Raw genomic sequence first — 27,841 nt, 5'->3', positions numbered from 1 at the left:
ATGAGCACGTTTGACGGCGTACTAAAAGAATATCCGCTCATATCAATTGATAATTTCACTCAAGAATGTGGAAATTATTTATCAACAGTTTATTTTCTTTCACATTGTCATAAAGGTTGAGTATAAAATTATTTAAGAACTATATCAATGCTTTAACAAAAATATTTTATTCATTTAAAAAAGTAAAAACACTATCATGAAATTGTTTATAGAGCGCAAAGAATAATCAACTTGCTCACAGTAACATCATTGCATGCTGATGTTGCGAGGTTTTGAAAGATTTGTAAATAAATCACAGATCTGAAGAGAATTTGAATTTTATTTCTTTCACAGTTAAATTCTTCTTTGAATTTTCCTCTCCATCTCGTAATGAACCTTTGCAATTAATGAGAGAGAATCTATAATAAAAAAAGCTTTATTGCAAAAGATTAAACAAAATACCGTCTGCATCCATTTTGTAGATTATTATTTTCATATAAATCTTTTTATTATATTATTAAATAAGAGAGAGAGGAAGGTTGTGACAACCAACTTGAAAAAGTTGCAATTTCATGCATATATTTTGAGGTTGTCAATTTTCCAGTGAAGTTTTGATGTTTGGGACATTAGCAGTAACCTGGGGCACCCCAAACTTAATTTTTTGGGAGGGTCAAAAGCCTCAATTGGACGAATGCAACTCCGAATTTTGCCAGATAGAACTCTAAATTTTTGCTGAATAAACTCCAAATTATGCTGCATGATGATAATTTTGCCGAATCGTCAGACAAAATTTGTTGAATAAGGATTTTTTTGGGAGCTCATAGTGGCCTCCCATAGGGCCCCCCCCGCCAGTAGCTAAAATGAAACTTCAAAACTTAGCTCCACTTGCAGAAAATTTGAAAAAAAGTGCATGAAATAGTTTAAAACATGAATAGTTGTTTTTTGTCACTTGCGTCAATGTTTTCAAAAAAGAAATTTTAAGTTGTATTTTTCGTTTTCAAAGATGAGGTGTTATTAATGTTATTGTTGATTATTTTTCTGTGCATATCGAAAGAACTTAATTTTTCTGCATTTCTAATATCCTTTATTTTGCAGCTCTTTGAAATGAAGTGCATATTGTTTTGCAATTTGTGTCTTTGAAATGATTTAGAATCTTCTCTTTTTAAGTTTTCATGTTTAACATGTGAAATTTTCTATAAGTGGATGCAAATGTTTTTCAACTGAGTTGAATTACTAATTCAAGTTCTTTTTTTGTGCATTTTATTACTGGCGAAGAAACCAAATTGCCAAAAGGATGCAATTATTAATAGTTTTCTTCAGTACTGTTGTACTAAAAATGGAATTAGTACCTTAGTAGAAATAAGACATTTAAATTTTAGCCCCTGTTGATATACATTCCAACATATATTAATGCATTTTGTTTTGTTATATATTTATGTTTCTTTCATTTGGAAAAATACTTGGTTAAATCAAAGACAATTACTGTTTGTTTGTTTTTTGTGAGTTGCAGCCTTTTTTTTTAATAAGTATTCTGTTTATAATTTGCTTGCTGGTATAAGTTTTAAAGTAATGAGTTTTATTAATTTTTTAAATTATTTTTATCTAAATTGATTTAAAATACATATCAAAATCCAAGTTTCATGTTTGGTCAATTGTTCATGTGTGATGAATGTTCAGCTTGATAAATTATACTGTTTAAATTTGTTTCATATGCATTTCTATTACATTGTTATCATTTTAATATTGGTCTTAAACTATTTTTTATGCATTTTCAGATCATATGAGAGGTCTTGGAGATCATAAATTTTTTGAGCTTCTAGCATCCAGGTTGAATTTTTTAATTACTATATTGGTTATTTTGATTGTTATCAAGTTGTAACTATAAAATGTTTTCAAGAAAATCACTTTATGCTACATTTAAAAAAATTAGTTTTTTCATAAAAGTTCATATCAATAGATTAAATAGTAAATCAAAGTGTTTGACAGAGCAAAATTTGTTTCGATTTAATCATTAAACATTTGCAAACTCAAGAATTAAAAAACAACATTAGATGCATAAAGGAAATGCTGACACGTGTTTCAAATGAGGAAGATTCCTTTTTCCAAGGAGAAAGTGAGCTTGTGGATTAAAAAGCATTAATAAAGGCAAGCCCAGATCTATAAATTTTGGAGCCCCCTACAACAAAATCTGTAGAGCCCTCCTCAGAGGCCAACAGTGTATGTTTGCACTGTCATAGTCTTTTTGCGAGTTTTTTCCAATTTTTTTCTATTTCTTGGGCAGTTGGGCCCCTTAAGAACGCCCCCCCCCCCCCTGCCCACCCATGCACTGCAGGGTATGCCGATTTGGGCCTGAACAAAGGCAAGAGACAGATTGAAAAACAGATCATATAAGCTGAAATAGAAGATTTACAAGCACCTATAAAAATATTAAAAGCCCAACTAAAAAGGAGCAATTGGAACTCAAACCAAACCATTTCTTAGATTAAAAATTAAGAGAAATAATCTGAAGCAAAATCCGGGAATAACCCAAACAACAACATCTGTTGTTGAAAATAATAGTATGAAAAAAAAAGGTAATTTTTAGTTTTAATAAATTTAGGAATTAGAGTGAAATATGTAAATCAAAAATTTTAAATTCAGTTAGTGTTTACCGAATCAAAGAGCCCTGGGTAGCATAATAGATAAAGCACTCAGAGATAATGAACTCAGAATTGGAATGTTCTGGGCAGTTTTGGCATTACACATGTGCGAGCTATACAACAGTGCAGGGTCTCGAGCCTCCAGGAATTCCACGGTACTTTCTCAAAGTGTACCGTATTATCCATGGTGGCGTATAATCCGCAGGTCCTAAAATTGGCCCGAAGAAAAAAAATTCTTGGGATAAACCACGGCGGCGTATACTGCGGATAACACGATGGAAAAAAATGAAGCTCTGGCCATGTACTTTAGAGAATGGTGTAGGAGAGATTAAAGTCAAAAAGTAAACTAAAGTGAAAAGGATTTTTAAAAAGGGCTTGATAATAAAGGCTTGATATAAACTAAAATAAAGGTAATTAAAATAAGGGCTTGATATAAACTTGATAACAGCAGAATGACCTTAACGTCACTGTTGCATTTGATGTTGTTTTTGACTTTTATTGTCTTGCCCAAAAGTAGACTAATTTTATATGAAATTTTATCGGGACATTATTATATATACAGTGAAGCACCGTTTATATGTTTCTCTTTTATATGTTTTAATCAATTATACACTTTTTAAATTGGTCCCTGCAAAGTCTAACACACATTAACCTATAACCTATACCTATTATACGTTTTTTTCATTTGTGCACTTTTTTCACACAGTCCCTTCAAAAACTTATAAACAGTGCTTCACTATAGTAACTTTTTAAATGCTGAGTACTGTTTTGATATTTTTAAGCTACTTATATTGATACTCATTCCTTTTCTTACCTTTATTTTTATATCAAATAATCCTATATCTTGATTATTGTTATGTTTTTTTCTTCAAATTTAGAGGTTTCTCAAAAATATATTTATCTTCAGTGTCAGAGCATCTTTTGAAAAATGATCCAGAGTATTTCCATCTATCAAGCTTTTTGGTAATAACCAAAAGAATTTTTGAAATTGAGTTATTACTTACTGCTGTAATTTCCCCTTCCAAATACAAATCCTTTGTACTTTGTGTCCTGCTTTGTGCAAGATACTTAATTTGTTTCTCATTTATACATGTGTAATTGATTTGGTCACAATTAGTGGAATGCTTTCACTTAGCTGAAAGATTTTATTTGTGCATTTTAAGTCATCAATTTGTTCTCACATTCTAGAATGTTTAAAAATTGACATATTATTTTCAGAGGAAAATTTATTATGTTAGAAAAGACTTTTTAAATTAAATTTGTATTTCCTTATTTCAAATGCATAAATAATTTACGTTATGCATGTGCTTAGTTGGAGAGGGTGGATGTGTTTATTTTGATGTGTAAAAATCAATTTGATTTTTTTCCCACATTTTTAATATTATTGATGGAAAATTGAAAAAGATAATAATTTTTTCTGTAACTTTCAGGTCGGCTTTCCCATGGAAGAACCAAAGCTTATTGACATTCCTGATTTCCAAGGAAATATCGTAAGTCTTTTTATGTAATTTTAAAATTATATTTTTCATGTTTTAAATTCAGTTATAATAAATAGACTACTTATTCTGATTAAATTCTATTTTCATTCATATATACTTAATTTAGTTTACTAATGCATTTCTTAGTTTCACCTTTGGCATGTGCTCATCATTCACGTGACTTTTTATACTTGATTTTAATCTTTTTATTTGTGTCACTATGACTTTGGTTTCATCACTTATTCAGTGCTGTTTGTTTATTTTAAATATTTTTGCTTTGTTTTATATTTCATAATGGCCCAAGAGTTATTATTGCAACTATTTATTATTTTTAAGAAGAAACTTGCCTGATGTCAGCTAATGCTTTGCTCACATCATTCTCATACATTTTTATTTCTTGACCACAATCAAATTTTCCAGACAATCTGTAAAAAGTTCCGACTCTGTTTAAGACTTAAAACTACTAAGAAATTATTTTGTACTTTTTAATTCGTTTTAAAAAACATGGTATATTAAAACTTTTTTACTTGATTATTTTTTTTTTTTCATTTATTGCATTTAAGCAAATTATTGCACTTTTTGTTGAGCACCCTCATTTACATATTTATGTAGGATATATGACTCCTTTTTATTTAAAAAAAAATATTTACATTTATGAGTGCTAATTCAGGGAAAATCATAGACAGTACACATCTACTACTTTCTTCTAGATCTATTAGAGATATAGTCTTAAAATGTTAATCTGGAGTCATACACATTCCATATTAATTTTCCTTAATTCCACTGTTAAAGTTAAAGACAGGGGTGCCGACTTGCAAAAATTATTGGGGGGGGGGGGGGGGGGGGGTTAAAGGTTTTCCGGAGTCTAAAGGGGTATGAAGTCCAGAGGGCCCTCCCCCCACCCAAAAAAAAGATCAAATTTTTGTTCCTTGAAAATGCTAGCTTACATATTTTCTTTTTTTCTTTTTCGAAATTGTAGTTTCAAAAATGCAGTTTGATACCATGTTCGTTGATATTAAGGAAAAGGAGCTCACCTCTAGAAAATTTTGGAAGTGATGTTATTCAAAACGTGTGCAAATGTATTCCATCTTTGATGATATGAGGGGAAGGGATGAAATTCGGAACTCTCCTTTTTAATTTTTGAAATAAAAGTTTCAAAATTCAATTATAGACGATCTTTGACTGTGTCAGGCAAAAGGGAGGTTTGGGGGATTTCTCATGGAAATGCCCCAAAACCTTAATGTTAAAAATTGTATTTTGTGGTCTTCTCTGGTAACAATGGGGTACAGAGACATTTTCCCAGAAATTTTTTGAAACTGAACTTCCAAAATTGCAATTTTAGATGATCTTCAAAGAGGTGAGGTAAAAGAGGGTTAGCGGGTTCCCCCCGGAAAATTGAAACTCTTTGTCTTAAAACGCAGTTGGCCACCTTTGATGACGTTAGGCGAAAGAATGGGATTCAGAGCATCTCTCTGAAATTTTTAGAAATAGAAGTTCTGAAAATGCAACTTTAGACTATCTTTTAGCAATGTTAGAGAAAGGGGAGGTTTGATGGCTTATCCCTGAAAAGTTTTTGAAATTAAAATCATACCATATGCTATATTTCACAACGTTAGAGGAAGGGGGGCTTGGAATCCTATCAAAGAAATTATTCGAAATTGCAAGTCCTAAAAATGTGATTTTGGGCCGCCTATGATGACCTTAGGAGAAAAGATGGAGTTTGGCACTTCCACCCAAAATTTTTAGAAATTGAAATTCTTAAAACTTTATTTCAGAGTATCCTTGTTGACATTATAAAAAGGGAGCTTTGGAGACTTTCCCCGGATTTTTCTTAAGTGTAATTTTATAGTTAGAGCATCAGTCACAAAAGACAGGACATTGCTCCCTAATACCACCCCCAGGCTACTGCCCTAGAATTATGCAGTGGACATCTTGTATATTGATTAGGGCTGTAAATTTAAAACCAACTTTTGAGCTCCACCAAACTCCCTCCTAGTGTTTGATGCACCTTAAAGCAGTCCTCTTAAATCCTGAAACTCTAGACAAACGTGAACATCTTTTAGTGTATTAAATACAATATTTGCCTTAATATTTAGTTTCACAGAGGCCTGCAAATTTCTCGAATGTCACAATTCTCAATGACACTTATTAAGCAAAAGGAAATTGTACTCCTCAAGCAAAAGCACTCGCCATTCCCTCTAAAAAATGACACTCACAAACTCAAGCTCCATGGAGTCCTTGCTAGTGGTCGAAGAAGTAATTTAAAGCTCTTAAAGATTATTAAATTTAGTTAAAAGATTCTATTGTTTTCATAGAAAATTCCATTGCTCTAACATTTTTGTCGAATATTATAGTTTATATTTTAATTTATTTTTCTTTGACTTAGTGTTCTCAAGTTGTTGTGACGCTATTAACAGCTGGACATTGCCCTGGTTCAGTTATGTAAGTGAATCTCTTTTTTTTTCAATTATAGCATATTTTGTGAGTTGTGCTTCTTAAGTATGAAAACATTGGAAAATTTCCTTTATTATGCTCTCATTATTTATGATAATACAGGGACTGTCTGATTGTGATGTGCTCTGTATTAAATGTCTCACTAATTACTTAACGTATCATTTTCATAATAACAAAATAATTTAGTTACAATATACTCAATTTAAGGATTTCCATAATTTATGGATACATTTCACTGGTCCAGATTTGACTGATTGAAGGCCTGTTCCTTGATAATCGTTAAATCAAGTTGGTATATAAGACATATAATGTTGGTATATAAGGCATATTATGTTGGAAATAGGTAACATTCCTGCTCATGTGCCTCCTATCCTCGATGTAAATATGTTTCTAAACTAGTTTTGGTTTAGCATCTACGTTAAAATTACGTTTATTCACTTCTAAATCGAAGAAAAAAGACATTTTATTAATTTACATGTAACTGAGCATTCGCAGTAGCGATCCTGGTATAAAACTTCGATGAAGTGATTATTCTGCCGTTTTGATCTAATCTTTTTATGCTACTCTCGGGTAGATGCACATAAGTGCAATTTGTAACGAAATGCCGGGATGGCATGTTTTTAAGTTTCTATAAGTGTTTTATGATTTTAACTGAATAAATTTTTACCAAAGTTATTTTAAGAAGTATTTGTGATTATTCAAGTAGAATTTCAGTTTGTGTTTCACATGATTGCCAACTCTGCAATGTATATTTTCCAGCACTGTAGTTGAATAATTGCCCAGTGAAAATTCTGAGACACTGTAGCTGAGATAGTACCAATTACACTAGAATCCCAATTTAACGTCTTCCACTTTTAACATTTTCCCACAATTAGAGCTTTTTTTTTTTCTGTTGTTCCCAAATGGCTTCAATGCTGTTTGAGTTATTTCTTCCATATATTACATTTCTCTGCTTGCTACATTCCAGATTTTAACGTTTTTTCTCAAATAATACCAACTTGAATTTGCTCCTTTTTCTATGATAAATCTGTACCTCAGAGCCAGATTAATGTAAGTCACATTATTGCTACTTTGTTAGAGAGTGAAAAAACTATCATCTATATCAGTGCCTACAACGAATGGGGCACTTTTATGCTGGTAAATAAGTAGAAAATAATATTTTTTACAGAGTTACATTGTAATGACTCATGCAGAATAAGATTCTGCATATAAAGCAGTAATAACTTGAAAATTGCCATTTTTGGACTTAAGTTAGTCAGGCTTTGAGGCATCCAAATCACACATTGTATTTCTTTTGAAACCAAAAACATGATTTAAACTATTTTTCATAACTTTTCTGAACTCACTAAAAAATGCATGGTAGAAAATGATGAGTGTATTACAGGCATTGCATTGTATATCCTGTGCCTAAAAAAAGTAACACAAAACTAAATTTTACATTGTTGCATGAGATGAGAACTTCCTTAAACATTGGATAAGGATTCTGATCAAGGGACTAATACACTATGGATTATTTTTTGAAGATTGGTTTAAATTTTGAAGAAATCACAAGATTTTATGCAAAATTTTACTACCTCTGTTTTCAACAAGTCCTAAAATATTGGAGCTCATTCAACTCGATTATGTTCAATCCAATCAAATTCTCAGCAGTGTAGCAAGAATTTTACTTATTTTTGCTTGTATGCTTCCAAACATCATAAGTTTATTTTCATTTCATATTTAGATAATGAAAGATAAGTTAGTAAGAATATTTACACATCAATTTTAGTTTTTCTGAGTCTTGTTTGATCAAAGAAGCATATCTTTTCAAAGTTCTCTTAATATATGTATTCAAAGCAACTTGTTTATTTCTGAAATTTGTTGATTACAGGTTCCTTTTTGAAGGTAGTAATGGTCGTGTGTTGTATACTGGAGACTTTAGACTGCCAATTGGAAGTTCTGCCAGGTTATTTGATTTGCATGATGAGCATGGAAGGTAATTTTATACCAAACATAATTAATACTAATGTTTTGGTTTTTCATTAAATTTTCAAAACAAAGTAACAGAATTATATATTCATGCATACTGTCACACCTTGTTATCGTCCTTAGTTCAACCTTTAGCCTTTCTACAAAATGTCATTACCAGAATTCCTTCACTCTACATATAATTAACATTTACCTAAAACTAGGCTTACCATTAATCCTGTATTAGCCCATATATTCAGGGACGCCCCAATGGGCGGTTATGGAAGGTCAGTGTGACCTTCCTTAAATTTTCTTATCCTGCAAATCCAGCTGATGATTTAGCAAATTGGGAGACGTAACATTGATATAATTTTTTGTTAGATTTTTTAAATTGTTTTTTAATGATGCCTAATGTTTCTTCTCATTTGTTATGTATGTATGATATATGCCCATGTACGTGTTTTATCATTCTGCAAAATTGGAATTTCGTTTGGCAAATTGAGAATTTTGGTAGGAGACAAACGGTTAAATGCTATTGAACAGCATTTTAGATAGAAGTAGCTTTCAATAAAAATACAATGACTCATGTATCATATTATTTAAATATCTTTAATGATTCATTATTCTTTTATGATCCCTGTTCAATCTTTATCAGTCTTTGCATTAATTTTTTTGTTTATCTTTTCATTGAGGTTAAAAAAATTGGACAGCTTGTATGTAGACACAACCTTCTGCAGAGATGAATGCTTATACATCCCCAGCAGAGAAGAATGCTTAAATGCTATCATCTCACTGGTAGAACCATGGCTTGCTAAAGGACCTGAACATATTGTTTATTTCTTTTGTCCGGCTCAGTACGCTTATGAGTTTGTTTTCGTGGAACTGTTTAAGAAATTCAAAGTGAAAGTAAGTTGCTTTCTATTAATTTCTTTATACAGTAGAATCCCGATTTTAAAATGTCTGTTTCATGAGTTATCCTGCTTCTGATGTCATTTTCTGTTGGTCTATGAAAATTGTTATACCAATAATGTTAAAATATTCCACATTTTACATTACCATTTTTCAGAAAACCTGCTTAATACGTTTTCTTGAAACTGATCAAAATCAAAATCCTATTTCCTCTACAAGAATCACAGAAACTTTTTTTCCTAGTCTTACTCGAGATAAATTTGTTTCTTAGCTGTTTGAAGCTGTTCTGACATTTTCTCTGTTCCAAATCTTTACTGTCAAAGCATAGAAAACAATTATTATTTTTATTATTTTCAAATGCAAACCAAGAAGCACATTTGAGAAAAAAAGTTGTACAGTGCTATAAATCAATCTGTATATAAAACCAAAACACAAGTAAAGGTTATGGATTCCTTCCACTAGTCCATGAAGACCATTTGGTTACTTTTTATACCTTTTCTTTTTGTCTATTTCTGAGATCGAAGAACACCTCAACAGTTGCTCATTTTTAATCAACTAATTTCCTATTTAAATAGCTCTCTCCACTTGTAAACAGCATGAGCTTTTTGGAACTCCCCCTCCCCCACTTTAAAACAGCTTACAAGTCACAACTTGTTCAAACTCGATTTTCACTGCCTCAAAAGCACATGCTATTCATGTATTACAGTCAAACTCACTTATGACAAGTCCTGGTTTAGCAAGAATCTGGATTTGACCAGGAACTCAGAAATATTTATTTGGTACTGTTAAGTCCATGGAAGCATAATTTGCTTTTAATGAGTGAATCCTACTTAAAGCAAGAAATATATTTGGAATTTTTAAATTACAGTGGAATTCTTTTGATTTCTAGCTCAACTTGGAAAAATTATTTTAACATTCGGACGTCAACTGAAAGTTAGTGATAAGTCCTGAGAGCAAGTGATGGTGGCCCCTTTTTTTTATTTTAAGAGTTTAGAAAAGCATTTGAAAATTAAACATTTGTCGATGCAAATGTTATCACTTCAGAGATACCTATTTCTGATAACTCTAGTTCAAGTTAATGCAGATGCAAAATTAATGGCAGTGACGGTTATAATGACAAATGTAAGGACTTTGAAGCTGAACTACCCTCAACATACTTGATTGCTTTTGATATTTGGAAAAACTTAAAAAAATTTTGCAAAGCCAGGAGTGGAAATGACAATGATTTTTGGGCCACGGGTATTCCTTGAAAAACAATAACCAAGGAACGATACAATAAGACAGTTCAGAGCAAATCAACTTATTTGATACTGTACAAAAATAATAACAATTTTAAAATCGAGCAAGTATGCATGAATTTTTACAATTTTTTTCTTGAGATCTTTTTTTTAGGCACTCTTATAATGAGCAAATATCACAGTCCCATCCGGCTCCTTATAAGAGGGTTAAACTGTACATGAATGAACTGCATGCGTTAGCGATTACTGTTGTAAAAAATCATTTGCTCTTTTCTTTCCATTAGTTTTTTTTTTTTTTAAATCACACTTTATTTACATAGTGAAGAGTTGTAGTAAAGCAGCAAAATTTGGAGCTTTGTTCCTGATCTGACATGTTTTTTTAAAACTAGTACCAGTTTAAAATAATTAAAGCATATTTAAACCTAATGCATACTTTGAATGATATTAAAACTGAAAATGATTTATGAGCTGGTTTGTCAGTTAAGATTGCTAACTGCCCTATGGCAAATAAATAAGTGACCCATTGTATTTTTATTTAGACTCATGTAACTGAAGAAAAAGAAAATAAGTACCGAGGAATTAAAATCATTGAAGATGCAGTGACAAGTCTATCAACTGATGCTCGAATACATGCATGTATGTATGACATGGACATGCTTCCATTTAATGAGTATGAAATTGAAGCACCTTGTGGTTATCATACTTTGGATTATAAACCTGTAAGTATTACTTATTATCTCCTGCTCTAGAAATTTTCCATGGTGAGCACTTCTTAAGTGTTGTTTAATTTTTAAATACTAGAAAGTTGCCCATCAAGATATGAAGAGGAAAATTGTTTCTATATTTAAATAAAGCAATTGCTGGTTGGTGATATTTTGATAGTTGAAATTTTAACCCTAACTCCGTGGATGAACCCTAAACTCCAGTAGATAGCTTTAATTGTTGACCATTTTTTTGTTTCTCCATTCTCCTAAAATGACAGTCAAACGGCACCTAAAATACCAGTAAAACAGTTAAGTTATAGGATCCAGTTTAACCTTCTCAAAAAAAAAAAAAAAAAAAAAAAAGCAGTTCCCTGTGTGTCAAACATTGCCAAAAATATTGTCAAATTATCATTCTGTGGCACGAGTTTCATTGTTGGTGACGTCACAGAGTTACTCGATCAGTAAATTTGCTATTATATATATGTGAATTGCTTTATTTATTTATTTATTATGCTACTTTTTACTGAGTTTTGAGTTCTCAGAAAAAGTTAAAACAAATTGTTTTCGATGATCTTATGATCCTCAAAACTCTTCATGAAATACACATTGACAAACTATTTTGATTTTTTTTTTTTACTTTTTTAATCGTACTTTGATCAAAGAAAACCATTTGGGTGGTTCAAAAAAAAAAAATTTTTTTTCCGCTAGAGTCCAGGACACCCCATATTTTTTAGACTTACTAATAGTATTATGCTGTAAAAATTTTAGCTTTTTACTCAAATTTTAAGAGGGTGCTCAATGACCCCTTATTTTAACATTAGCCATAGCATAGAAAATGTCACAAATTTAGAAACATTTAAATTCCCCCCACTCTTTTTTCTGTAGATTTTTTTTTTTTTTTTGCAATGTATATGCGTATTACTCATGTATATTATAAAATGTAGCATTGCTTTTTGAGTTCAATGTATTTCTTTAACCCCCCTCCCCATACTTATGATTTGTGGAGGAGAGGGTTGAGCACCCTCTTTCAGTTGAAATAAGAAGCTGAAATTCTTCCAATATATTACTATTCACAAGTCTAAAAATATTGAGGGATGTCCTGTTATCTAGAAGAAACTTTTTTTCACATGTATTTTTGAACCACCCTAAAAACCATGTTGCCTTTTTGAAATTGATTAAATTTGTCATTTTTTTTAAAGTTAAATATTTCACAGATTATGCTTAATTAATGCCTTTGTCAGGGTGGCGACAGATCAGGGAGATCAGGGAAAAGTCAAGGAACTTTATTAATCAGGGAAATATCAGGGAATTTTGAAAAAATTACAAAAAATCAGGGAAAATTGATTTTATGAAGAAAAAAAAATTTGTTTTTTTGCTTTTCAAAATTAAGTACTCTAATTCCCTATGCACTTTCCGCCAATTATCTGTTAAAAAAAAAGTAAAATAAATGAGGTGCGATTATACACTGCCGCATATTTGTGCATCTTTTTTCCTCAACATCTGAAGTATTGAATCTTACTTATTAACCACAGTATGAACTTCCTAAGATTGCTTCTGTGTCTGTTAGGTTGTTTATTTTACCTAGCTTGAAATTTCCTTTTACGCTTTCAATGCTACGTAAAATAAACAACCATACAGGCAAAGAGGAAGCCTTCATTAATGCCTTAGCTCCTTTGGCTTTATTCCATTGTCTTGAAGTAATTAGCCTTCTGTAATCACAATTTCAAGAAGAAATCTTTGGTTTTTGAATTAATACTACAAAAGCTTAAAAGTTATTACTTCTTCGTGTTTTTAATTTAATTGCTAAAATTGAACTTTCAATAAAAAAAAACTTTTTTTTTTTGCCGTTATACTATTTGTTGTCACTGCAGATTATAAAGGTTTTCTTTTCTTCAGACTTAAGTGATTCTTTAATTTTATAACCAAGTTGTATTCTTCTTTTATATATTTTAAAATTAACTAATTGCTTTTTCTGTTTTTTTTTTCTTGCATTTCAAAGTTGTTTGTTACGAAAGCAATCTAAGATTTTTTTTCGTTACATACTGAAATCATTTGAAATAGAGTTAACTTTTGTACTTAAGTAAATATCTTTATTTTTTTATTGTTAAAATGCTGTATTCATTCATTAAAACCTATGTTCTTGGTTAGAGAAAAGCTCTCTATGAATGGATGTCAAATGGTTTCATCTGTTTTGCATAAATATGTCAATTAGTTATATAAGAATAACTACATTACTTCTATTCTTTCACTATTACTTGTTATTCTTGCAACAATTATTATACTGTTTGAAAACTTAGTTCAAAATAATTTCAATTACTTTTTAGTTCTATCATAAATACACATATGTTTTTAAGAGTAATTTTAATAGTTTAATTCTTATGCTAAGTGGTTTCTGGAAGTAAAGTTTTTTTTTTTTAAATATTCTCTAATCTTTTTCCGTGTAGAAAAATTTAACATACTGTTTTGTAGGGTTTTTTTCCTAAAACAATTGACTTGATATGTTTTTTTTAACCATTTTATTAAAAAGTATCATCTTTTTAAAATATATCTTTAGTTCAACAACTTTACACAACTTAAAATATTTAAAATACTGCATTTTATACAAACATACAATGGATTTCAAGTAGAGCAAAGAAAGAAAACCATTATTATTGGTAACGTAAATCAGGGAAATTCAGTGAACTTTATCAGGAAACTTTTTTTCACACTTCCTGTCGCCACCCTGTTTGTTCAATTTAAAATATTGCATTTGAATTTGGTTATTGTCCTTTTTTCATGAGAAGGCACTTCGTCCCGCCTCCTTGAAGGCAGAGTTCCATTTACACGTGGGTGATCGGTAAGCACTCCATGAGCTTCTTTCTAAATGAGACAACCAGACGCTTTTAATTGGGCGTGCATTTTATTGTGCAAAAAACCTAACCCTAAAGTGTCCTTTACATCACTTGCTTTACTTATCTGTTATCATTTTAGTTATTCTTACGTATTAAAAACTGCTGCTTTTACAACAAAATGCTATGATCCGAATATACCTTTTTCCGAAAACAGTGAAATAGAATCATCGGGTACAACGTGACGAAGGAGGAGTCAAGTGCCTTCTCGTGGAAAACAGACAATACTGTTATAAAATTATTCCTATAAAAATTTCCTCAATGTGTCTTGCAATAACTTTAATGTTTAAGAAATTCTACTCAATATTGGCTAATTATTTTCTGAATGTACTTAAATGTCTTTAAAAAAAATTGTATTATCTATTGAATAATTCTTTTTTCAAAACAATATTGCATAAAAAGCATAGGTTGAAATAATTTTCAAAGCCTTATGCACCATACATAAAGCTATCAGTGTCATTACCAAAGCTTAGTAGTATTGCTATACATTAAGTAACGCCATTAACTATCTTCCTCTTTGATGAAATTCTGAAATTGGGGTCTCATACTGTACTTTGATTTTCATGCTTTTATTTATTTTCTGTAACTTTATAAGAATTGTTGATAAAATTCAGTTTTTAACTTTTTGTTTATATTTTAGGTACAAATTATGAAAATAAAACCAAGTGCAATGTTTTTCAAAAACAATGAATTTGAAGAAATCTCAGCATTTGAAAGAAAGAAGCAATTCCATCGAGTTTGTTATTCTACTCACTCTTCCTTATCTGAAATTAGAGATTTGGTGCAGTATTTAAAACCAAAATTTCTGTATCCAAATGTGGTTCAAAGGCAAACAGTAGAAGAGGTTAGAAAAATTTCATTGTTTTTAATGATGAAAATGTGATTTTTTTTTGTGATTTTTTAAATCACAAAAGTATTATTTCAACTTTTGTTTATACAGTAGTATCTGCTCGTTGGCTTGAAGTGATAGTGGTTTATGCTATCAATCACTTTTTGTTATCAGAGTTACTTGGCCCCAATTTTCTCTATTCATTTGTATGCTAAAATTATCGTTTTATGTGATCCTTACAGTGTTTAATAGTATCAGTTTTTGAATTGGGAATCAGGTTTTTGCTGAAATGGTGAGAAACTACTTTGCCTACTCCAGACTTATCATAAAAGTGGGAAAAGGAAACTATAAAATGATAGAAAATCCTTCGGATAGACACCTTAAGAATTTCAAGTCTTGGATTGAAATTGATTAAAATATCCTTATAGTTCCCTCATTTGAATCAGTGGCCAGTTGAACGGTAAGCTGGCTAAGCAAGCAGGTGGAGCCCCGTAATTCTATAGAGCCCTGCAATTTGACTGGTGCCCTAAGCATGAATACGTTGATGTTGGGTGAGATGTTACAAACAGCAGCTAAACAAACGAGATTTTTTGCACATTTGGGAACTCTAATGACTCACATATTCACGCCAGTTAGGGAAATGAATTGATAAAATTTTACTCTAAACCTTTAATTTATTGATGCTCCTTTTCTCAAAAATGAATTTTATAAAAAGAAATAGAATTTTTTGATTTTGAGTTTAAATTTTTTTTCTTCAAGAGAAAATCAATTTGAACTCAACATCAAAACCTATTTAGAGTCAAAATCTGTCTTTTGTAGTTTTTACAAATACAATTTTGAATAAAATTTTATAATAATAAAGAATTAAGAGTATCTGTTGTTTCTAATTTAATTAAATAAGTTATAGACTCATATCCAAGCCTCGCACAGAACGTGGTGAGGGCCTTTTAAAACTTTTTTGAGTCTCAGCCGTATCCTTCAATTTATTGATAGATTTGTCTAATGATTTTGTCTTGCGCTTTTTATGTATGATTTCGTATTACTCCAAGAATACTGGATCGATTTGAAAAATTCTTTTTTGTGTGTTGTTTGGAAGGGTATACTTTCCAGATGGTCCCATGTCAATTTTGCCTGGATCTGATGAGGGGTCCCGGAGAAATCTAAGAAACTTTAAATTGCATACTCATTGTGGCTCGGTAGACCAGCTTTCGTCAGCTGCCCGAGACTTCAAAGGTCACGTGGTTTTGGCGTGAAAGGTGCATTTTTTTTCGACAGAGAAATCTTGTCGAACAATATTTAATTCTCATGCCTCGGGATGTTTGATTTTCACATCGCCACCTGTTAATTTTAATTATAGTCTTACTAATGTATTTATTACTTATGTTGCAAATCAGTAAATTAAATGTATTTTGCTACAAAAATAGTTGAATTAATTATTTAATATAAAAATTATTTTGCTAATAAATAACTTCATTTAGTCAGTGAAGTTTTTTTTTTCTTTTTTTTTTAGTATTTCAGGTTTGAAATATATTTAGTGTTCAATTCAAGGGAAATTGAAGACAAAAATCCCCCTCCCTCCGACGATTAAATTAATATACCTCAATAAATATATCGTAACTGGTGTCTGATTTCTGAAGTTTGACAAGAATTCTAGATTTAATGTTTCATGACGCCGCGCCGTCAGTTTAATTTACAGTTATGGCAACGCTAATTAACAGGCTTAGTCGGAATTTTTTTATATACTATGCTCCCCAATTACTAGAAGACGCCTGGACCGATTAGGAAAATTCTTTTTCTGGTTGAAACAGTATGCTTCTTCCGATCTTCTAATGGTCTTCAAGTCCGGGTATGAGGGATCCTGTAGAAATTGGGGGAACTCTTCAAATTTCATACTCGCACTTTGTTGTTTGTAAATTCATAGCGTCTCACTTAGGGAAATGATTTTATGGTTTTTTTTGTTTAATGGATAGAAGTGATCCAACTTAGGTCCCCAACCTTTGCTACACCATATTTGTTCTTTAGAAAAAAGTTATGGGCAAAAAACAATAAAATTCATTTAATTTCAATACTAAACGATGAAATATAAAATCCATTGTTAAAGAAAGTGCCATGTAACAAAAGTGCTTTCTTTACTCAGTGTTAAAGAATGTACCATAAAACATTAATGTTAATCAAGGTTGCCCACTTAAGGATGGGGAGGGGGGTGTTTTGAAGGGGGGGTGCTTTTCGGCCAATAGAGGGCGCCTGTGATGCAGGGAGTGTTTTTTGCTGCTAATTTGATAATTGTTTTTTTACTATAATTTTTCATTATTACTGTCTAGTTTTAGATTTTTTTACTTCACTTTATCATGTAATTTAGTTTTATTGTGTTTTGGGGGCTCATTTTTGCTGTTATTGTATTCTTGAAGTGTTTTTGCATTTTTTGGAGCTAAGCCTAACATGTGGTGATCTCCTGGTTTTTGATCTTGTGTGCTTTATTGGGTGTAGCAACTCTGTTTATTTACTGCTGTTTTTAGTATTTATTCTGTGTTTTTTTGCATTTTTATCTTACTGTTTTGCCTTTTGGAACATATTCACTGAGTAGAAATGGGTGTTATATGCATTATGAAAGAGGTAAAGAGTGGGAAGGGGGACAGGTGGATCTCTTGTGATTTATGTCATATGTTCTGCCTGTATAAGGGGGAAAATGAGTCTGTTTTTGAAGAGGATTATATTTGCACTAAATGTGCTGAACTCTCAGACTTAAGACTTAAGATGCTAGTTTTGGAAGCCCAGTTAGCATTAGGGTGTAAGCCAGTTGTAGAGGGTATAAATGTTCCAGAGATTCAGGGGGAAGTTTCAAATGAGGAGTTAGATTGGGAAACTAAGGGTGTAATTTTGGGGGACTCTATGGTAAGGGAGGTGGGTAACACAGTTGGGAGAGTAAAGCGTAAGGTGGCTAGGTGTTGTTTACCAGGGGCTCGGGTAAAAGACATTAATATGGTTGCTGAAAAAGAAGGGAGTATTGAATAAGGAGGACATGGTTACTTTGTGGGTGGGAACAAATGATGTAGGCCACAGTAAAAATGAGGAGTTTTCTAGGGAATGGGAATCCCTGTTGGATAAAGCAACCAGCTTTTCGACGAATGTCCAAGTGGTTGGTTTGCTTCCCAGGTATGGAGTGCATAGGAGCTGGCTAAATCAACGTGCGAGGTGTATGAACTTGCTACTGAAGTCAATTTGCGAAAAGCGCAGTATCAGGTTCATTGATGTATGGAGTCACTGTAAACGGGATTGGATTGCTAGGGATGGCCTGCATCTGAGCTCTACAGGGGTCAAAATGGTTAGTGGATTAATTTTAAGGGCTTCGGAGTCAAAAAACTAAGTTGGAATGGGGGGCATGGTTCAAGCACCAGGTATCGAGAGAATGAAATGTTTTTGGGTATTGCTAGAAATGGAAATAAAGTGACAAACAAGAGTAGTAATGTTAACAATTGTAATTTAGGAAATTTCAGGGTGTTAAATAAAAGCAACTTAGGCATGCTTAAAGTTTTCTATACCAATGCTCGCAGTATTAGGAACAAGATGGATGAATTGAAAAGCATAGTTATGGATGAGAAGTTGGATGTTATCGGAATTACAGAGACATGGGCTACCGAATTTGATGCAGAGTTATTACATATTGCTGGGTATAATTTATTCAGACAGGATAGAGTAGGTAAAAGAGGTGGTGGGGTTTTATTTTATGTTAGAGACAATTTTATTTGCAATGAATTGGTCATAAATGATAAGCCTACTGATATTGATATGGTTTGGCTGGAGTTGATGAGCAGTAAGGGCATAAAGCTACGCTTTGGAAACATTTATAGGCCACCTAATTCAAACCAGGGACAAGATGAACAGATGTACCGTATTATTAGTGACATGTCCAGTAAGGGATCCGTTATCATAATGGGGGATTTCAATTTTTCCGGGTATTGATTGGAATAATTTTTATCCTGGTAATGGCAAAGAAGAGGAATTTTTAAAAGTAATTGGTGACTGTTTCTTAGATCAAGTTGTAACTCAGGGAACTCAAGAGGAGGCCATTTTGGATCTAGTTTTTTGTGACATAAGTAGTTTTGTTCAGGGGTTGAGTGTAGGGGAGCATATTGGAGATAGTGATTATAACAGCATTAGGTTCCGGGTTAAATTTGAAGTGTGCAAAGATGATAATTTTAGGTTTGTGCCCAATTTCAGAAACACCGATTTTGTTGCACTTAGGCAGAGCTTGAAAGAGGTTTTTTCGTCAGGGTTGGAAGATAGCGACGTAGATCAGCAGTGGACGGAATTTAAGGATAAACTTGCTAAAACCGTTGGGGGACTATGTTTCCTTTTAGGAGAAAGGGTGTCAACACTAAAATTTGGCCCATGTGGTTCTCCAGGGAGACTAAAGAAGCTCTTAATTATAAGCAAGCCACTTTTCGTAAGTTTAAAGAAACTGGTCAGAGTGCGGAGAGGCTCCAGTATGGTAAGGCAAGGTGAAATTTTAAGTATTTGGTACGGATTCAGAAAAGGGAATTGGAGCAAAGGCTGGCAGATGACATTGATGGGAACCCTAAGAGGTTTTTTGCTTACGCTAATTCTGGGAAAGCTCGAAACAGTCAAATTGGGCCTTTGGTTGATGAACATGGAAATTTAATCCAAAACGATAGGGATATTGCAAATGTTCTAAATAACTTTTTTTCCAGTGTGTTTAACGATAACTGTATCTCAACAGTTGACACTAACAAGACACAAGCTATTATACAGCTTGAGGATTTTGTATTTTCCAGGGAGGAGGTTTTATTTCATTTGAAAAAGATTAAAGCAACTAAAGCTCCGGGACCAGATAATATTTATCCAAAAATTTTAGTTGAATGTGCAGAGGAATTAGTGGATGTTATTTTGAATATTTTCAATGCTTCTTATAACTCGGGGACGGTGCCAGAGGACTGGAAGCTGGCTAACATAACGCCACTCTTCAAGAAGGGGTCTAAAAGTATTGCTGGGAATTATAGACCTGTAAGTTTGACTTCGGTGATTTGTAAGATTTTCGAAACTTTGATCAAAATTAAGATCATGATGTTCTTAGAGACTAATAGTCGGTTGACTAGTTTGCAGTATGGTTTCAGGAAAGGTAAATCCTGTACTACTAATTTATTGCATTTCTACGACAAGATTACCTCAGCTTTAGATAACAAAAAATGTGTGGATGTTGTTTATATTGATTTTCAAAAAGCTTTTGACAAGGTACCCGCATGTTGCTCTTCTCAGCAAGTTAGCTGACATTGGAATAGGAGGAAAAACTTTACTTTGGGTTAGAAATTGGCTTACTGGTAGGAAGCAAAGAGTAGTTGTGAGAGGAAATCATTCTAATTGGAGTGATGTTTTAAGTGGGGTTCCTCAGGGATCAGTTTTAGGGCCTCTTTTGTTTATTATATTTATGAATGACATCAATGAAAATATTTCTGGAAGCATGAATTGTTTTGCTGACGATGTAAAAGTTATGGGGATTGTCGAAAATGAAGAACAAGTAAAACAGCTGCAAGAGGATTTAGATCATATTGCTAAGTGGGCAGATAAATGGGGTATGGCAGTTAATGTAGGGAAATGTCAAGTGCTACACTTAGGTCATGGAAATAAGCGTATGAGATATCGTTTACAGGGTTCAGTCATAAATCAGGCAGAAAATGTTATGGATCTGGGTGTCTTTATAAATCAGGACTTCAAGTTTAGTCAACAGTACAGTATTGCTAGTAACAAAGCCAACAAAATGCTTGGGTTCATCAATAGATCTATTTCAAACAAATCTAAGAAAGTTCTTCTGCCTTTATATAGGAGTTTAGTAAGACCTCATTTGGAGTATGCTGTTCAGTTTTGGTCGCCTTATCTGAAGAAAGATATTTTTGTATTGGAAAGGGTTCAAAAAAGGGTAACTAAATTAGTAAGGGGACTCTCAGATTTAGATTATGATACCAGACTTAATAGGCTTAACATGTATAACCTGGAGCAAAGGAGAGTCAGAGGGGACATGATTCAGTTATTTAAATTTATCAAAATGAAAGATGTAAATGGATTAAATTTTTGCGGGGAAAGCAGGACAAGGGATCATTGTTTTAAGCTATTTAAATCTCAGGCTAACTTGGAAATCAGAAAAACTACTACTTTAGCAGGGTCGTGGGCACTTGGAATAGCTTACCGGAAGAGGCGGTAATGAGCAAGGGAGTGGATAGCTTTAAGAGGGCCATTGATCTTCATTGGGGACTAATTAATTGACTAGGGACCAGCCTAGCTGGGCCCAGTGCCTGTTGCTGGCCGTCACATTTGTATTTGTATTTTTCCTTTTTAGGGGGGCTGTGCTTTGGAGAGTACCCCCCTAAATATTTCCTCTGTATTAATCATTAGTAGTCATAACCATGAGTGCTCATATAGGGGGGCAACTGAGTGCTCAAGCCCCCCCCCCCCCCTTCAAAATCAGAACTTTCTTGCTTTTAGTACTTTTTCCTTTTACAAAAAATGAAAACATTTCTTCTTCAGCCATTAATGAATATGTTATTAAACATCTCAAATTTTAATGACTCCAATCTGTACTGAAATGGTTTTTATGGGGAAAATATCTAAGCCCCCCCCCCCCCCCCTTCCTTAAAATTTTGCATATGGGAGCCCATGGTCGTATCTCAAATTTCGAATAAAGACTCCTCTGAAGCAAACAGGAAATTCATTTAGCTCTAGTAGTATTTTGATCTTCATATGTGCAACATCACAGTAGATACTCTATTTCTAGTGTGGTGCTGATCTATAACGGAGCCAAGTAAAGAGAAATGTGACTTTTTGCACAAGTTACATGACATGTAAGATAAATAAATACCTTTACTTACATCCGATTTCCTACCCAAACGTAGAAGTCAAATTTATTTTACGATTCAAGTACAAAAATCAACTAAACTAAACACCCAATTATAAAATAAACACTGATTTTAATTACTATACGATGAATTATTTTAATACCTAACTAATTATATACAATCTCTTAATTTTTAATAACCATTTGAAGGCGGAGCCTCCTATAAACTACTACCTAACGTACTTGATAACCCACTAAATCCCGAGTTAAACACTAATTTAGCAAAATGGGAAAGTCTTTAAAACTAAACCTACTCAGTTATGTTAGCTAGAAGTTTATAGGAGGTCCCAACTTCAAATGGTTATTAAAAATTAAGAGATCATATATGATTAGTTAGGTATTAAAATAATTCATCGTATAGTAATTAAAATCAGTGTTTATTTTATAATTGGATGTTTAGTTTAGTTGATTTTTGTACTGGAATTGTAAAATAAATTTGATTTATACGTTTGGGTTGGAAATCATATGTAAGTATGACTCATTATTTTTTACTTTTTTAGTTCCTCTTTGTTTTTTGAAGTCGGTTCTTTTTTTATTTGAAAATAATTTTTTTGTTAAAATTTAGGCCCCTTTCCAGACATGGATCACCCCCCCCCCCCAAAAAAAAAAAACAGTTTACAATTTCTGAGAGAAGGCCACCTTTCTTCTCCTCTCCCTAACATCTCAAACAATCATCTGCAAGTGCATTTTTCAAACTCCAATAAGAAACTTTTCCGTGGAAAAGAATCTCTCTTTTTTTTTTTTTTTTTTTTTTGAGCATCAATTTGAAAAAATTGTCAGTGACAAATTAGTTTGCCCTTTTATTGAGCTTATTTTTCTTTTTTTAGCAATTATTTTCACCCTGTGCTTCAAACAAGCATCCAAGTTTCTAAAGTAGGAAAATTAATAATTCGCACACCTAGTACAACACAGCCACATGTGCAAAAACTACTTTTCGAGAAAAATCAATTTAAATATAATGCGCCTTGCTTAAATTCTTATAGTAACACACTGACACCTCTCAAAAATAAGGTTTTTTTTTTTTTTTTTTTTTCATTTGTGGCTATCTTGCATTTTAATAGAACTAATAAAAATGTACAAGAACTATAATAACTCAAAATCAACAATTTTTGACTTAGAGCAGTATTTTATTAGGTGTGCAAATTGATAATTGGACACCTAAAATAAATAATTAGATCCGTCATACTGTAGCATTGCATCGAAGGTGTAATTTCCATTGCAGGAAAATTTCTTCAAGCAACAAATTTAACCCTTTCCTTTTTCCTAAAATATTTTATATATTTTTCATGACTTTTTGCTGTTTTTTTTTTTTTTTTTTTGCATATGTTTTAAAATGAAGTATTTACACTCAGATATTTAAAAGTTTAAATTGTAAATATTATTATTTTATAATTATGATTCAGCAAATTGTGACTTTCAGATATTTAACATAAAATTGTTTATTGTTCTGCCCCTCAAGGTTAACCTGGAATCTTTCTAATAAAAATTTGCACAGTAGTTAAGATTTAGTTTGAATGAAATGTTTGCTGCATTTAGCATGTATTTTTTATGGCTATAGCTTATTTTTGAGCCATATTTCTTCTTCTCCAAGATTTTAGATCTTCTTCATTTTCCATCAAGTGATGATTCTGCAAGTGAGTTAACAGACGAGAAAGCTTCTGCATCTCCATTAGGAATGCTGAAAACCATTTATGTGGAAGGTAAGAGGTGTCTCTCTACTAAATTTTGTTTGTTTAATTTATAAGGCTTTCTTAGAGAAAAAGTAAAGAGATAAAAAGGAAATAAAGAAGTTTATTAAAGTATGCAACAATTACATTCTTTGAATGTTGAACAAGAGATTAATTAAAAGACAATATTTTGATGTTTATTTCTGGAGAGTTATATCATCAGTCTGAGGGCTTATGTTATTCAAATAATTTACTGAAAGGTGTCATCAGCTTACGTCTGTAGGGTTTGGGGAAAAAATGACAAAATTTCCATAACAGCAATTATTGCCACTACCATTCTCATAGGTTGTTCTGGTTTCTCTAAGACAATAACTTTGAGCAAATGACCTGATTTTTCTGTTGGATCTTCAAGCTTGTACTATCAATGTTTTCCATAGCATTATATTCCGCAATTTTTTTTTATTTATTTTTTTTTCAAAATGTGTCTTGCAAAGCATTTTTTCCCCTCCACTTTAGAAAGTAAGAAATAAAATAAATTTTTTTCAAGAGTAATGTTTCTGTTATGTATCCTTCCTTCTACATTCTTTTTTTTTTTTCAAATAAATAAAAAAATAAATATACAGGGAAACATCCCTAAATTAACCTCATCTATTGTTGGTTTCGAACAATGCTGAAATTTTATTTTTAGAGTAATTAAGAGCTAAATCATTTTCATACTTACATGAATACATGTATAGTATGTAATTTTTTATGTGACTAACTGTGAGTTGTTTTAATCATGTTCCAATAACTAAAATATTTTTCAATTGAGCAATAAATCATAATAATTAAAACATAAGAAATATTTATAATTTGTTGCCAATCAGCATTTTAGCAAATTAAAATACTGTGACATTTTAATTTTATCATTTTTTTAAAAAGCAACTTTTATTCAATTGATTGTGCATGATCAATTTAAATAAACATAGAACTGCTTGTGTGAGTTTAAATTTTTATTGAGTAATGATTTATAATACCCAAAAAAAGGGTCTTTATTCAAATACTAGAAAATTGCCCGTCAATCTATGACAAGTGAAAATAGCTTCTACATTTGAACGAAGCAATTGTCTGTTTGGTGATATTTTGATAGTTGAAATTTCAACCCTAACTCCAGTGGATGAACCCTAAACTCCAGTAAATAGCGTTCATTGTTGAGCATTTTTTTTGTTTCTTCATTCTCCTAAAATGAGTCTTTACCAGTAAAATGCTGATTGGCAGTTACGGGATCCAGTTCAACCTGGTCAAAATAAAGCATTTCCCTGCTTGTCAAACATTACCAAACAATATTATCAAATTTACATTATCTTTTTTTTTTAATTCCATTTATTTGGCTTAGTGTAATCCTCAAAGAGGTTTCTTTCTGCTTCAGAGTGAAAATGTGAAATTAAGGAAAATCCATGTAAATAAAAATATTCTCCAGATGTAGCTTGTTTTTTAATTTCGTGGAAACTGTTACTTTCTCAATGTGTTCTGATTGTAATTCCACTTTGTAGTTTTTTTTTAAGCTATAAATTTTGAGCATTATTATGCGTAACTGAAAAATCATTTTATCAAATGTTTATTTTGAAATGTACATTTTGTATCAAACTAGTTATCTCACTTTTTTTAAATTTTCTTTTTAGATAACATTTTAAACTCAAGTGACAGTATGCCTTTTTTTGATGACTGCTATGAACTTCCGCTAAATCCGCCCGCAGCCATTTCTTCACCACCTGTAAATTTGCATCAGGACGTGGGAATAGATGTTGAACAGGTCGTAAAAGAAAGTGGGGACACCACTGTTTGTCCCCTGGTTACCTCCCCAATAAAATGGGACTTTGCATTATCCTCTGAAGACGAACTAAGTTCATCTCCAATCAAATTGAGTAGTGCATCACAGCCATCTAAAAATAAAGTTTTAGGGTGTTTTACTTCAGTTAAAACTTGTGATAAAAATAAAACTTTTTCTCACAAAAAATCATTAATCTCAGAAAATCAAAACATCGGTATCTTAGAGGAGAGCATGAGTGACAGTTTTGAATCACGAGCTTCTATGAAAGAAAAAATAAATAAGGATACACATTATTGTTTAAGCAATGATGCAAATAATAAAAATAATGAAGCAAATGTTTATTCAAGCAACTATGAGAGTGAGAAAAATAAGGAAGCAAATGTTTATTCAAGCAACTATGAGAGTGAGAAAAATAAGGAAGCAAATGTTTATTCAAGCAACTATGAGAGTGAGAAAAATAAGGAAGCAAATGTTTATTCAAGCAACTATGAGAGTGAGAAAAATAAGGAAGCAAATGTTTATTCAAGCAACTATGAAAGTGAGAAAAATAAGGAAGCAAATGTTTATTCAAGCAACTATGAGAGTGAGAAAAATAAGGAAGCAAATGTTTATTCAAGCAACAATGCAAGTAATCAAAATAAGGAAGCAAATGTTTATTCAAGCAACTATGGGAGTGAGAAAAATAAAAAAGCAATTGTTTATTCAAGCAAATATACCAGTGATAAAAATAAGGAAGCAAATGTTTATTCAAGTAACAATGCAAGTATTAAAAATGAGATGATTGATTCAAATGATAAAATACAAAATAGTTGTTTTGTAAAAAATATGAATCTTAGATGTGCAAACCCCAAAAATAATGCATGTGAAAAAAAGGAAAACCCTGAAAGTGCTGTGTTTAGTTTTTTAAATGATAATCTTTCTCATTTGTTTAGTTCTGAAGAAAATGAAATTTTACCTGTAACTCAAACTGAAAATGATGTTAATAGCTTTAAAGATGAAATTATTAACAAGAAAACTGAGAAAGAAGAAAATTCTGTGTTAACTAAAGAAAGTTATATCAAAAGCAATTCAAGTAAAAAGTTTAGCAATTTGGATGAAATAGATTATAAATTTTTCAGAAATAGTTCAGTTGTTAGTGGCTTGGAGCCACTTTCTAATAAAAGCCGTGGTTTTGCTAAAGATAATATTAAGCATTGTTTTTTCCAGAAAATCTCTCATGACGACAATTTAGAATTAACTTATCTTAAACAAAATGCTGGCATTGTGCAAGTTCCAGCTGCTGTGTCTTTAAATGATAAGCAAATTACAAACAAAAAAGAGCATTGCTTGAAAGAAATCTCTATAAATGAATCAAAATTTGAGCTTCTTGTCCAAAAATCAAGTAGTTAAAGATGTTAGTTCTTATAATTGTTCTATTAAAGAAACTTTATTTAAAGATAGAAGTAATTGTGAAGTTAATAAAACTTTGAAAGTTAATTCTTATAAATATCATACGAATGAAAATTTATGTTCAAGGGACAAACATTCACCATCAAATTCTAGTCAAATAGAAGTTTGTATTTCAGCTGAAAATAGAGATTCAAAATTGAAGCAAATAGTATCAATCACTGATGAAAAAAGTGAATTCCTTTGTAAATCTGGTGCATCACCTCTGAGAAAAACTGCAGCTCATAATGAGGCAGATGTAAAAGACGAGCAAAAACATCAAACTTGTTCTCAGAACGGTTTCGATTGTGATATTAAATTAAATTTCGTTGAAGATTGCAGAGGTAAAAGAAAAAATTCAATGTTCTATAAAGATCACAATCATCCTGTATTGACTAATTATAATATTGATAGCAGATTTATGAAAGATTGCATTCAAAACATAGATGAAAGTAGTAATGACAGCATATGTATTGTGAGTAATGACAAAGATCAAAACGAAAAGAGTGTTGAACTGATTGATCTGTCATCTGATGAATCTGATGATGATAAATACTATGTAGGTAAATCCTGTTTAAATGGCAAAGCAAAATACAAATGTGATAAAATCAAGACAAATAATTTAGAGTGCAATAAAAATTTAAAACAAATTTCCAAATCCTCCAGAGTAAATGAATCTCCTAGTGACACGGATGATAGCCCAAGCCTGATCGAACCAAAAAAAGCAAAACTTTCAATAGAAAATACAGTATCTGACCATTCTGATGCATTTCCTAGAGCTAGAAGCAATTGTGTTCCAACAGAAAATGTTGTTGCTTTAACAAAATGTTCTAATAACCAAGACGAACTGCATCGTTTTGAGAGTACGCCTGATGATCTGTCTTTAATCAAAGATGTATCAAGGAATTCTTTTCAAAATGTTGCTTTTAAAAATAATTGTGATGAAATTATAATTGATGATGATTCTTGA

At 31.7% G+C, this 27,841-nt stretch overlaps 1 protein-coding gene across 1 annotated transcript; it reads left to right on the top strand.

Moving 5' to 3' along the window:
• On the top strand, window positions 1-27,841 carry LOC129222972 (variant-silencing SET domain-containing protein-like). Its single transcript, XM_054857535.1, has 9 exons — window positions 1-115; window positions 3,526-3,581; window positions 4,049-4,108; window positions 6,483-6,538; window positions 8,421-8,485; window positions 14,935-15,080; window positions 23,561-23,669; window positions 25,778-26,119; window positions 26,883-27,841. Exons 1-9 carry the CDS (start codon window positions 1-3, stop codon window positions 27,839-27,841), a joined length of 1,908 nt encoding a protein of 635 aa, XP_054713510.1.

The sequence above is a fragment of the Uloborus diversus genome, chromosome 5 (assembly GCF_026930045.1).
Source record: "Uloborus diversus isolate 005 chromosome 5, Udiv.v.3.1, whole genome shotgun sequence".
Taxonomy (NCBI): domain Eukaryota; kingdom Metazoa; phylum Arthropoda; class Arachnida; order Araneae; family Uloboridae; genus Uloborus; species Uloborus diversus.
Note: the sequence above shows the minus strand (reverse complement) of the source record. Positions and strands in the feature narration are given on the sequence as shown.

Excerpts from the sequence above, each read along its gene's own strand:
- LOC129222972 (XM_054857535.1), top strand. The coding sequence starts at position 1 with ATGAGCACGTTTGACGGCGTACTAAAAGAATATCCGCTCATATCAATT. Across the intron at positions 116-3,525 it reads TCTTTCACATTGTCATAAAG|TGTCAGAGCATCTTTTGAAA; the intron begins GTTGAGTATAAA and ends ATTTATCTTCAG. Across the intron at positions 15,081-23,560 it reads AAAGGCAAACAGTAGAAGAG|ATTTTAGATCTTCTTCATTT; the intron begins GTTAGAAAAATT and ends TTCTTCTCCAAG.